This window comes from Hippoglossus hippoglossus, chromosome 22, assembly GCF_009819705.1.
Source record: "Hippoglossus hippoglossus isolate fHipHip1 chromosome 22, fHipHip1.pri, whole genome shotgun sequence".
NCBI classification, from domain to species: Eukaryota; Metazoa; Chordata; class Actinopteri; order Pleuronectiformes; family Pleuronectidae; genus Hippoglossus; species Hippoglossus hippoglossus.
In genome coordinates, this window is record NC_047172.1 from 20,907,817 (window position 1) to 20,921,217 (window position 13,401).

At 41.0% G+C, this 13,401-nt stretch overlaps 1 protein-coding gene across 1 annotated transcript in view; it reads right to left on the minus strand.

Moving 5' to 3' along the window:
- The window catches only part of pdss2 (prenyl (decaprenyl) diphosphate synthase, subunit 2), a 30,225-nt gene that overhangs the window by 11,290 nt on the left and 5,534 nt on the right, over positions 1–13,401 (minus strand). The window contains exons 2-3 of the mRNA XM_034576937.1: positions 11,093–11,227; positions 4,645–4,843 (exon numbers count right to left, since the gene is read on the minus strand). Coding sequence (XP_034432828.1) covers positions 4,645–4,843; positions 11,093–11,227 — 334 coding nt within the window. The remainder of the gene's footprint in view (positions 1–4,644; positions 4,844–11,092; positions 11,228–13,401) is intronic.

Sequence of the window (13,401 nt, forward strand, 5' to 3'; positions counted from 1 at the left end):
TAACTTACCTCCTGCTCATACCAGTGGGGAGCGCTTTAAAAAACACAGCTGAATATGAGCGTCAGCGCAGGCTGTGGTTTGCCCTCGCTTCAGTTTGTTTTGCTAACCTTTTCAAACATGAGTAACTGCTGAATATCAGATGTCTATCTCCTTATTACCCTTAAAAACTTCTACTGCGGGGACATTTCCTGTTGTTGCTTCAGGTTACGCTCATAGTCTTATTAAACGGCAGATTGCAGATTTGTGTGGGGAAAAAAACGAAAAAACAACAGTGGGATTTTCAATGGTTGTTGCTGACCTGACATAAAATGCCATTGTGTCTAACTTGAAAATGAGATAAACTAAAGTAACAGATGGTCCAAAACTTACGTCACGTCATCAGCAGATCTGTTATCATTTCATTTTCAATGTGGTTTGTCTCCATTTTACAGTGAAACATCATCTGTATCTGAGCAACGGTGAGTATTTTCTGTCATAGTGCTGTTGGAGGGACACATCCCAATGAAAGCCGTATAACACTGTAAAGGAAATGCCACACCTTTAGAATTATCTTTCACTCATAATGGAAATGTCCGATCTTATAACTCCTGCCATGTTTCCTACACACGACGCACCTTGGATACCACTTACATCACAGAGCAGACATAAAGCCAGACTGTGTGCTGAATAAGAAGCAGCAGGGAATGCGATAAGGGCTGGTCTGGCTGATGGCACACAGGAGTGGGGGGTGGGGGACAGGGGACAGTTATTTTGATCCAGCTAGGCAACCGCATTCTGACAGAGCAGCGTGGTGACAGCATCTGTCAGAGCGGGGTTACCGGGCCACGTAGTAGATATGATCTGTGGTGCACTTACAAGACCACCGCCGCACACATGTCCAAAACGGAAAACTCAATAAGAAGGAATCCCATGGTTCACATGTCAATGTTGTCTCCTGACGACATCCTCCTGCATCCAAACAGATTGTGTGCAACATCAAGCGGAGCAGCCTGTGTGGAACTGACTGAGGGACCTGATATAAGAATCCGTGACTTTCACTCTAACGTATGCTGCTGTAAACACTTGATGTCTGACAGGTTCTTTAGTACAAAAAAGCTCTGTCACAGGAGGAGTGATGGGGCATTTTTAACTATGAATTTCATTTTCACAATGACTGAACCATAGACTGTATATAAAAATGGCCGCTGCTTCTCTATTTATACACTAAACAGATATGAAGTCAAAAAATCCCGGACACAAACGCTGTCATCTTGTATATTTGGAGTCTGAGTCTGCGCACTTTGACTTTTTAGTTTGGTCCATGTCCCAGGTAGGATTTATGATCTATACTGTAGCCAGCCACCAGGTGGTGATCGAGACACTTTGGCTTCACTTTTAGGGAGCTGTCATATCGCTCACACATCATCTATCTTTACACACAGTCGATGGGCTGAACAGTTAAAGCAAAGTACGCCAAGTTTAGAAACTCCAGGAACCACAACATGAGATCCAGAGAAAAGGCCTCAGTGTCACCTACACCACCGTCCCAACAAGCAACGTCTACTCTTGTTGCCTCACCACAGGTTGCAGCCATCGATGAGTTGTGGCAGGCTTACAAGAAGACTACACTAAGGTTTCCTCCTCAGACTGTGTTCGTTTTTAGACCTCAGGATGCGTAACACAATGGTTATTGATGGAAATGAAAAACAGTCTGTGTAGAAAAACTGTTCTTCTTTCCTTTTACCTATTCAGTCTTACAATAGCATGGTCATCAGCCCAAATTGCCTTTCTATCTCCGATATGTTTTTACCCTGCCCATTTTTTTTTTTTATGTTTGATTGTTTGTACGCAGGGTTTCTATTTCCAAAATCAACGCAGATCCAGGATTATTTTTCTTTCTTTAATATTGTGAGATTGGGTGTTTTTTTTTAACATTTTCATCAATTTCGCAGGAAATAATTATTGGATCCTGATGGGAAAAAAAATCTTAGATATTTAGTAAAACTGATACCTATGAGTGTATGTGATTTGAATCAGCTTGATTGAATTTAAGGGGACCTTTGGGCTTAGGCAGAGGTATGAGTTCTACTGAATCCCATCCTATTTTTCGCTTAATTCATTCAGGCTGATGTTGTGTTGTGTTTATCTGATTTCTTATTCAAAGTGGGGTTATTTTTTGCACAGTAGCTGTAGTAGAAATTGGATCAGTGTAAGTCAATCTGTACAGCTACGTTGCCATTTTACCGGAACCATCTCTTGTGGTTGTTCAATGTTGCTACATAGCTTGCTACATTCATATAAAGAAAGCTTAAGTGGGAGCAGTAATTCTGCTCCAAAAATAAAAAGGCCTCATTCAGATTAGAGTTAGGCTTGGGCTGCAATTTTCTGTCAGAAAAATAACTGAGCGAATCTGACATAATCCTGCTAACATCAACTGGTGGTTGGCATAGTGTGGTAGAACATACAAGGGATATTCTCCCTTTGTTCTAAAATGTCAATGTCAACTTTATTTATATAGCACATTTAAAACAACTTGGTTGACCAAAGTGCTTTACACAAGCATGCAAGAGAGGGGGCAGATCTAATATGGAGTGGTAAACCTTTCCACAAGTTTGGGGCACCTACTGCAAAGGCTCGATCGCCTCTGGTTATGAGCCTCGTTTTATGTAAGTCCGGGAGCAGCTGAGTGGCTGACCTCATCTCTCTAGCTGGAGTGTGAGTATGGAGAAGTTCAGCTAGGTAAGGTGGTGCCAGTCCATTAAGTGATTTAAAAGTTAACAACATTTTTAAATCAATCCTGTAATGAACAGGAAGCCAGGGGAGGGATCGCAACACTGGTGTAATATGGTCCCTTTTTATTCTTTCCTGTCAGGAGGCGAGCAGCAGCATTTTGGACGAGCTGCATGCGTTGAATGGATGACTGGTATAAGGCCACATACAAAGAATTACAGTAATCAAGTCGAGAGGTTATGAAGACATGGATCAGCCTCTCTAGATCTTGAAGTGGGGGATAGGCCTTAGCTATAAGTCTCAACTGAAAGAAGTAGGACCTAACAATGTAGGAAATCTGCTTGTCTAATTTGAAAACACTGTCAAAATAAACACCAAGACTCATCACAGAGCAATGAATATTAGGGGCTAGAGGGCCAAGGTTGCCCACATCCAGCAGTTCAGGATGTCCAAACACAATAACCTCAATCTTGTTTTCATTTAGGTTGAGGAAGTTTAAGTTTATCCATCATTTGATGTCATTTAGACGATCAAGCAGGCGATGCAGTGAATCCTTAGTTTTTAAAATTCAAGGGCAAGTAGATTTGTACATCATGCGCAAAACAGTAGAAAGAGACATCATACTGCTCAAAACTTTACCCCAGGGGCAACATATATAAAAATAATAGGATAGGGCCCGGAACAGAACCTTGAGGGACACCACAGGTAAGTGGGACAGCTTTTGAACCTGTTGCCTGTAACAGTAGGTGTTCAGCCTCAGCGTACCCCCAGGTTAGTCTTGTAACGTTATTGCGATTAAAAGGCCAAAACACCCGATGACATACACAACTGTAGTTATATCCGCTGGTGGTCGCTAACTTCTGTTAACATCAACTGTTGGTTAGCATTTTAAATAGTGTGGCAGACCTTCAAACATACGAGGGATGTACTCCTCCTCATCCTATGCTCTAAAGTAAAACAAGTACCATCATGACCCCCTCCTGTAAACCTTTACATTCATTCAAACTCATGTCATCTCAGGTATATGCACTCTACAAAGGGATAGAAACACCCAGTCCTAAAACGGAACATTCTTGTGACCAAGTTACGATAAAGTAAGTAAGTGATTTAAGTACTTGCGGAGGATGGTGTGATAGCTAACCCGGATCTGACGTCATGACATGAAGAACATAGTCCAAATCCCACTTTATTGAGCTCTTCGGCAAAAGAAAAACTCGCTTTCAGACACTACTCTGTGCATTTTCTCTGCACCGGCAATTACGTCATTATTGCAGGATTATGATTTACAACAACGTCGGCCTGGGGAAAATCTCACAATAAATCATGAATGTTTATTTTACACTTTATATAGTATTAATACTTTTAGGTAAAACACACATTGAATTACCATATTTAAATGTAGAAATAAACCTTTTGCCTTGGTTTGTGCTGTGATACTCTGCTCTGCTCTTATTTGCTCTCGCCTCTCGTCTCTCGACCGCAAGTGCAGTGCATTGTAGGAAACAATGAGTCCACTATATAGTGTATAAAAATGTTCACTAAACATTCGGACAGCACAACAAAATGGCGAACTCACTATGTAGTGGACTATAAAGGGATTAGTGAGTGATTTCGGAAACAGCCTATGACTTCAGAGTTGTCTTGCTAAAATAATGAAAAGGATGTTTGTACTGCAGATATGTATAGAAATGAAAGAGACTTCAAAATCAATACAATATTCCATAAATTACACTCTGCAGTAATGACTAATCATAGCTGCGGTGAGAGTTTGGATGTGGTGTGATAGGGAGAAAAGATGAAGTGATGAAGACTGACACTGATATGTTTGGCTGTAGGGGCTTCTGGGAGCCTGTTTTAAGACAGCGGTGTTTCTCATTAATATCACTGCTGTAAGCTTTTGTCAGGACTTCAGTTTGTTAATGACAGACTGTGTACCTTGGTGTTATTCAGCTGGGCCAGTCCGGTACAAGCATTCGCCAGCAGGAAGTCGCCGCTCAGGACGGCCATCTTATTCCCAAACTGCATGTCCTTCAGCGGGCCGTCTGAAACCGTCCACTCCCTCAGGTTTACTATCCCACGATGCACCAGGAATGCTGTGTGGATCAACTCTGTGATTTCCGCCAGGTTCCTCTGGCTGTGAAACAGAAAATAAAAAAAGGAAGGACACATTTTAGCTTGTAAGAGAGGCGTTGCCGAGGCTTGACAGTTAGAGAGCTTTTTGACAGAAACCTTTTCATTGTCTTTATCCTGGTGAGATTTGTAGGTCTGGCAAGTTGGAAAACACATTCACAGCATCATTTACAGGTGTGCTGACCACAAAGAATCCGAACAGACGATTCATGGGTTTTTATTTCATCTGTCAAACAACAGGGAAAAACATCTATGTTGCGAACAAAAGGGCTCCAGTTTGTAATTTGACTAAAATATACAATGCTGCTCCCAAACAAAGACAGTCAGGATCATCACTGTTAATCCAAACGCTATCTGAAACATTTACTGACCAACTTAAAGAAGAGACTTCTCCACAGCTACAATTTTACTTCCAATTCAAAATCGGCGTGCTCAGGGGCAGAAACCTCCAGATATGTCAAGCATCTTGCCACGCAGCGTGTCAGGGTTAAAAAAAGAAATTAAACTTATCATTAGAAAATAACAGCCATTCTTGATTATGAGAGAAAAGAAATAAAAGTGGTCTTTGAATAGAGCCTTTCAGAGCAGCCTTAGGGAGGATATAATCAAATGTTGATTCAGTCATTGGTGGGGGATAATTAGGCCACTCTCCATATGGAGGGAGCTCGGCACGCTGCGACAGGAGGGATCCATCCAGACAGGGCTGGGTGCGCTGATAGCCACTTACGACCTTCTTTCAGCCGCTATGAGAACCTGATGAGCCGGTTGTCTGCCTTGTGCTCCAACCCCTGGCTAATCACACACTCACACACATTCACACACATGCAGATCTTGTAGCCAGGTAATTGCTGTGTGGAAAAGATGTGATTAAAATTCAATAATGTCATCTATGTCGCCTCTCAATCACATCCATTGTCTGGTTGGTTTCTCTGCTTGGTGACACAGAGCAACAACAGAGTCGCCACGGATGAGAGTTAATAAGTTTGGGATTTAAATAAGAGGCAATGAACAGGTTGACAGTGGCGTGTTCTCAAGGTGTGTCAGAGGGATGGCTGCGCTCGACGGGTTTCAAGACGGGAACTCGTTGTTACAGCAGAGGAACATGATACAAAGCTGAGCATGATTTAAGGTCGGGAAAAAATGTTTAAAATGTACTCGAAGGTCCAAGGGCAGCCTTGCAGTGACTGGTGAATTGGGTCGTTTTCAAAAATGAACTCCGGAGAACTGGACTTTCTCCGGAATTTGCCTTTCACACATAAACAACACAGCAGGAGATTCTCTGCTCAGACCCGTTCACAACAACACAGAGATCTCCGGAGCGTTCAGGTGACGGGGAAGCCCCTATCACCAAAAACTCTCTTGACATATTTGTCGGTGTCTTCTACGTGTGTGGCACTGCTTTGACATCCGGAGATATTTGTACTGTATTATTTTTGCTATTTTCACTTTTGCATCTGTCCCATGTTAGAAACCTCATCAACACACGTTCGGGCTGAATCCTGATGATGTGTTTTCACATGGGCTCATTCGGACAGTCTTTTCACCAAATGGCTGGCAGGAGAAACCAGAGAGAGTCCATAGGTGTCACTCTGACACGTGCGTTCATAGAGCCCCTCATACTCAGCTTCTACTCTGGAGAATGTTTGGAGACTCTCTTCAGTGCATGTCTGAAAGCAGCTTTGGTTGCTTTACTAGGGGCAAAAACAACAGCAAGACAAACATGACTGAGATCATATCAGAATAGAGAAACATAGTTAGCTATTTACATATATTTGTCAATCATGACCTTTAGGCTAAGATCTAAAGCTAAGACTTTCTTCAATGACCAGGGATTATAAATGCCACCTTTTAATTATTTTTTTAGAGTAGAAGTGAGAGTCATTTAATATTGCTATATAACAATATATTGTTATACCCTGGAATATCATTTGAGAAACTATATGGATAAAGTAACGAGACTGAAAACCCCTGTTTTGTGACATGAGTGATTTAAACCTGATAAATCAAGATATTTAATCACAGTGATGCAAAAATCTAATATTAGCACATATGTCGAGATGAAATGATCGGTCAAGAAGTCAATTAATCAAAGTACAGAAAATAAATATCAACAAATTTTATAATGAATCATTTAAGGTATTCAAAAAGTAAGTGAATAACATAACTGGTTCAATCTGTGGCTGTACCAGGTTTAATATCATTGTGGTTGAATATATTTGGGTTTTCTACTCTATACTGTCATATTGGAGCGTGGGAACTCACTCTTTTCTGACTTTTGAGAGACAAAACAACCAATCAATTAAAAAAACTAATTTGCAGATGAACTGATGACTAAATGAACTAAGTTGCATGTTTAAGCACATTGATATATAATTGCAGATAATGGCTGTAAGTCTAAGACATTTAACTGTGGTTTGATAGAGATTCTTCACTGAGTACAGCTTACAAATCAGGTTTTTTTATTTATTTCATTATATGGGTTGGCAGAATGGATACTAGAGCTGGGCTATAATTGCCAAAAATGATATCAAGATAATCATTTTCATATTAGTTGATATCGAGAATTATCCTTCTTTTAATTTTCTTTCATTTCTTCTCTGACCGAAGGTTATAGACTCTTCATTTTGGGCAGCGAATGACAAACACTATTACACTATAACACTTATCTATCTATCTATCTATCTATCTATCTATCTATAATCCTATTTCACTGTGTTTTCTTAGTCTAAGCTTTAACTGTTATACCATGTACATTTTTTACCTTGTAGTCTTTATTCGTGCATGGTACCAATTAGGTCTCTACAGGTTTGCTACTTACAAAATCCCTTTGTACTTGTAGAGTGACAATAAAGATCTCTTGAATCTCCACACTTGCTAAACAGCAAAACATTTCACAAATGTGATGTAGATCAATATGTGTTGTACCTCCTCACTTATAGACATACATTGGACTTTTGTTACATTGTTATTGATGAAAATTATAGTGAGATAATTATTGATATTGGTTAATTACCCAGCCCTAATGGATACCAATAGTATCCACCAAATTAAATAAAAAATGAGCCTCCATGACACCAATGAAAAAACCAAATAACTCCATAACTCATTCCTGGTAATTGATTTGCCACAAAACCCCAAATGGCCTTACACATCTAGAGGTATTAACTTGAATAAAGGGTTTGATTTCTTGTTGTTCGGCTTAAGTAGATGATTTTCCCATAAGGGTCAACATGTGCAAGAAACCCACCCTGACTGGAATGAACTCAATCAAGGAAACACACAACACTGGTCTACTTTTAAATGTAGGAATTAATATTATTAAACAAATGCACCAAGCACCAGTGTCCAAAAATCCAAATCAGTCGAACCTCTCCCTCAAAGCTGTGCCTCCACATCTGGTAGTCCTGATCAGAAGCAGAGGAGCTTGGGGAGGAAAAAAGGGGGACAAGGGGGCTGATGTATAAATAGCTTTGGTGCCCAGTTGCATAGCAACCGATGCCATCTTGCTGAGGTGTAACGCCCCCTACCACGCCCCTTGTCCTGACTGTTCTGTTCCATTTTCCCTCGCTCTGCAGTCTGCCTCGCCATCAAATGCAGCCTAACAAATGTAAGTGCTTTAAAGAGGTGGCCTGTCCATCAAACGGCCTGCGTGATGCATTCAGGGGCATCACTTCTATTTGTCACAAGAAATTAAGAGGTGTGGTGGCCACAAGTGGGACTATCTGGGATTGTGTCCGTCTATCTATGTATCTATGTATCCACCTATCTATCCACCTATCTATGTATCCACCTATCCACCTATCTATGTATCCACCTATCCACCAATCTATCCACCAATCTATCTATCTATCTATCTATCTATCTATCTATCTATCTATCTATCTGGCATGGTGGTGCTTTGGTGAATCATCAGTGTCAGGCAGCAGAGTGGGAAATGTTTTACAAATGCTGCCTGTCAGGAGGGAGGAGACCATCCCCCGGAGGTTTCAATCACCCCCCAAACCCGCCCCACCCCGTCTCCCTCCATCCTTCCATCTCGCCATCAGCAGAGGTGCTAATGAGCCCAGGAGAGGTGGGGGGAGTACCGAGGGAGGGGAGAGAGGGAGAGCAAGATAGTGCAAATGAGGTGATCAAGTCATGCTGCGTGTGTGTGTGTGTTTGGGTTTGGGCTATCCATCACACATGAGTGAGGGAATGTTACTGCATGTTGGACTCAGTAATGCGGTGTCAGTGATGTGAGCGGCAGGTCGTGACATGAGGTTAGTGTGTAGTGACTCATCCTGGTTTGAGACACAACCCGTCGACATGGATCGGCCTCGGAGCCTGAACTCGACCGGACTCTTCCAAGCGCTTCCATGATGCCTGGTTTATTCCAATTAGTTATAATATTAGGATGTGTCTGCACGGACACGGCTCCACTACACACACGTGCCTTGTGCCAGCTCGCAGTAAGAAAGAAGCCTTTCAGGCGCCTAGCGTACAACCACGCCAAGCACAGCAGTCACTTCTGGAAACCACTTGGCACACGCCCACGTCCCTGTTCTGAGCTGCACGTAGGGAGTTGAAGTGTGTGAGAAAGCCAGGATGGACCCGAGGTTGCTACCTGAAGCATTTTACCAACTGTACATTAGTACCACCACTTCACCCTTAAAATGTGTAGAAAAATCAATAAACACTGTAGTTAATGACATATTCCAGAAATTTCATAGGTGAAGAGGATTGATCAGAGCATGGTGTCAGACTGAAAAATCTATCAAACACAAATCATTCTTCAGGACTTGTGCTTCTACTGTTGAATAAACATAACTTCTAAATAGATTTCAAAATTCAGTCTTTGGTTCTCAACAGTAAATCCTTGGATCCTTGAGTTTTAAGTTAAGTTTATTTGCTCTTTCACACTATATTCAGTATCGGTTCAACATTTTTGATTAGCACTGAACACAACGTACAACTGAGCCTGATGGCACTAAATACAAAGTCAGAAAATCATAAAAGTCAGGGGGACGATTTTCTGTACAAAAAACATACTTGTTGTAAATAAGTCTACTTTTTGTAAACAAGTACATTGTAAATTGTTGGTGATACTAGATGAAGTCATGAAGTAATTAAGGTTTATCTTCTGAGGACTATGAACATCTGAACTAAATTTCATGGCAACCAATCCAATCGCTGTTGAGATTATCTGACAGACATTGCAAGTCCGCCAATCCTTTGTTTTCCTGTCGTAAGTAAATAATCGAAATACATGTATGAACCATATTCATTAAGTCCAAATAAAGATAATATTTTCAGGATGATTTATTAGCTTCTGTTGCTATTGAGAGTATAGACTTTTACATGGAAACATTCATTAATTGTCTATTATTAATTTAAAAGACTGTTAAGTTTGCATTAAAACAGTTGTTTGGACATTTCCAGTCAAATACATCTCATTATGTATCTGTTTGGCAGTTTGAATACACACCAGCAACTTGAGGGTGGTCACAAAGGTGCTGAGAGGACTTTTTGAAGGGGTCTTTCAATTAGCTACAATCTTAATATAAACAAAAAACTTGAAATCCCCACATTCTAATGGTGGCCCATATATTCCATCAAACATCACAGGATGATGTAGTACCTCATTTACAGGAATTGATATGGACGATAACCACAAAGGACAAGATAGAATTACCAGACTCAAGGATTTTATTTCACTATTCATCCTTCAGCAGCCATGTAACAGGGAAAAAAGTGGTATCACCTTTCTTGGTCTGCTTGCCATGCATATTTATGGCTCTACAATGCAAAGTTACACATGTTTTACTGCCCACTGTTTTCTCCAAAGCAGCACATACTTGAGAACAGAAATCTGGGGAAGGCAGAGAGTGTGTGATTAGATATGAACTGTTATCTGAGGATTTGAATCATCAGCTTGGTTTAACTGAACAAAAGCAGCTTCTTGGTGTAAACCAGCTGTGGTATGATAAGGCCTTTGAGACGACAGTCTCTCACTATGATGTGATTAAAGCTGCAAGACGCCATTTAACATTTAAGAAAATCCTCAACGGTATCGTGACTTTTACACAATGTTTTGCCAATTTGCTCCCAAGTTACCACAAAAGCAATTACATTTGCACAGTTAGCAATGCTTAACGGAAGATTCATTAGTGCATCTAGCTGATGATACTTTGATGGACCTTTAATGACGACCATACTAGTAATTGTAATGCATACAGTTTGCCTGAACCCCCCAACCCTTTAACAGGGGATTTACCTGGGATAAATGCCGCTGACCATGTCCTGAGCCAGGAGATCGGACGCTGCATGGCTTGGCCCTGCTGCTTTGGAAATGAGCAGGACAATAACGCCCCTCATCTGAAGGTTGTTCTTGTTGTCGTAGACAAAACCTCTGCAAAGCAACAAGAGCAGGCAAAAATACTATTAGACATTCATCAGAACCATTTGATTTTCTCAAACGTAGACACTGAGTTTTAATGCACTTTTTGTAGACACTGAAAAATAATCACACTAGACCAGCCAATGCATGAATGCTGTTTGTTACAATACACAGTACACAGTATGATTTTGCTGAGCAGCAAAGGATTTTTATGCTGGAGAAACATGTAGCATTTAAACAAAACAAAAACAACGAGCTGATAGACGCTGAAACACTGCAGAGCTGAGAGATACTGTAGATTTGGGTGAGAATTCTCTGTAGGTTCATCGCTGTAAATGATCCCTTTTAACATTATTCATATTGATTTGAGCTATTGTTAAAATACAAATTATAATATATATGTATTATAGCTTTACACATATTTGTATTTCTTCTGTTTTCATTATTTATTTGGACAGGAATATGAAAAATCCAATTTCAAAGCACCGGGTCATTTAAAGCACATTTCTGGCCTGTATAATATTTGCTATATAATAGTAGCTAAGTCTTGCACAGTGGTTTAGTGCTATTTGATCTTTCCCAAATTGATTTCAGATCATTGCAATTTGTTACAGACCAGCTACACTCTGCTCAATGAAAATCCTGACCAATAATGAAGGGACAAGATAAAAAAGTTGTTGTATAAAATCAGAATAAATTTCTAAACTAAGAATTCACAGTGCTAGATTTAAACAGATAAAGTAGCAGTATTATATATTTGATCAGTTTTGCTGCAGAAATGTATTTTCTCTTTTGGCTGTTAGTCTCCCGCCCCCTAGCCAACAACCCTCTGACACATTCACACACACACACAAAGACACACACAGTGCACAGTGGTAACTGCCGGCGTGGTGGGCAGATTAAATATCTTTTTACTCTCTCTGGGGAGCAGTTAGACAGAGCACCTCTAATCCTGTTCCTATGGGAGCCCCTCGTGCCATGAATCACGCTCTCGTTAGGGGCTCGGAGGCAGACAAGCGGCCACGCCCCCATCCGCTCGATGCCCAGACACCAGCCTCACCAACCCAGAGCCCCCACCTCCACACCCCACCTCTCTGACCCACCCCTGCACCACAGGGGGAGGTAAAGAGGAACCTGCGACAGAGTGGATGTAAAACATAGAGCATGAACACAGAGAGGGGACAGAGAGAGATGGAGGAAAAAGCGGCCAGAGAGAAATGTAAGAAAAGATGACAAAAGAAAGATGTGAGTGACTCTGGTAGCAAATAGGGGAAAAAAGCGCACATGCCCAGAAGCTTTGTTCCTCCCCCCCTCAAAAAAAAAATCTACCACATAAAACAGCTCACGCTATGTTACCTAAAATTTACGATACAGCTGACATTATGCAGCTCGTGAGATTTATTTATGGTCCCTCTAAATTTTTACTCAGTTGGAAAATAGTGGCTAACCTGGTGCACTGACGAACGCAGCAGCATGGCCTGCTGAACACAAAACTGCTACAGAGCAAAAATGATGAAGCTGCTCTCCTCTGGAGGAGTCCAGGTAAGCCAGTGGCCTGAGGGTGGCAGATGATTAATATTTATGTCACAATCCACACCAGCATACATCAATCAATCACAACCGCCCTCCTGCAAAGGGGTGGGGCGAGGATGATGTGGAAAAAGAGGGATAGTGAGGACTACAGAGAGGGAGAGAGGGAGAGAGGGAGCAGAAAGAGAGAAATGGGCCGCTGTCATTTTAAAGGGTTGTGAACAGGTCACCACGCCTTCTGCTCTGCAAATGCACCGCAGGAATTCAGGAACTTCAACCAGCATACGCAGGGGCTGGCATTAATATATGCAAATATATGACCTCACATGTGTGGTGCCATATTGATCCTCTGTCCTTTTTTCCCTTAGTAATGAATGAATGAATGAATGTGCCCAATGTGGCTGCCCTTTTCACATGGTGAGAATTTATGCAACACATTCACCGTATGTGCAGAGCATATGTCTTCATGAAATCATGATTCGAACAGTTTGTTCAATTTTCCAGGATTTAATTTACACATTTTCAAAAATGAAATGAATAATTTTGATAATCAAATTTAGTTTTTAGTAATTTTTTGATCAAAACACCATTTCCAGGTCCTTTGTCATACATAACTTTGAACTAAATATTTTGGGCTTTGGACAGTTGCTCTGACA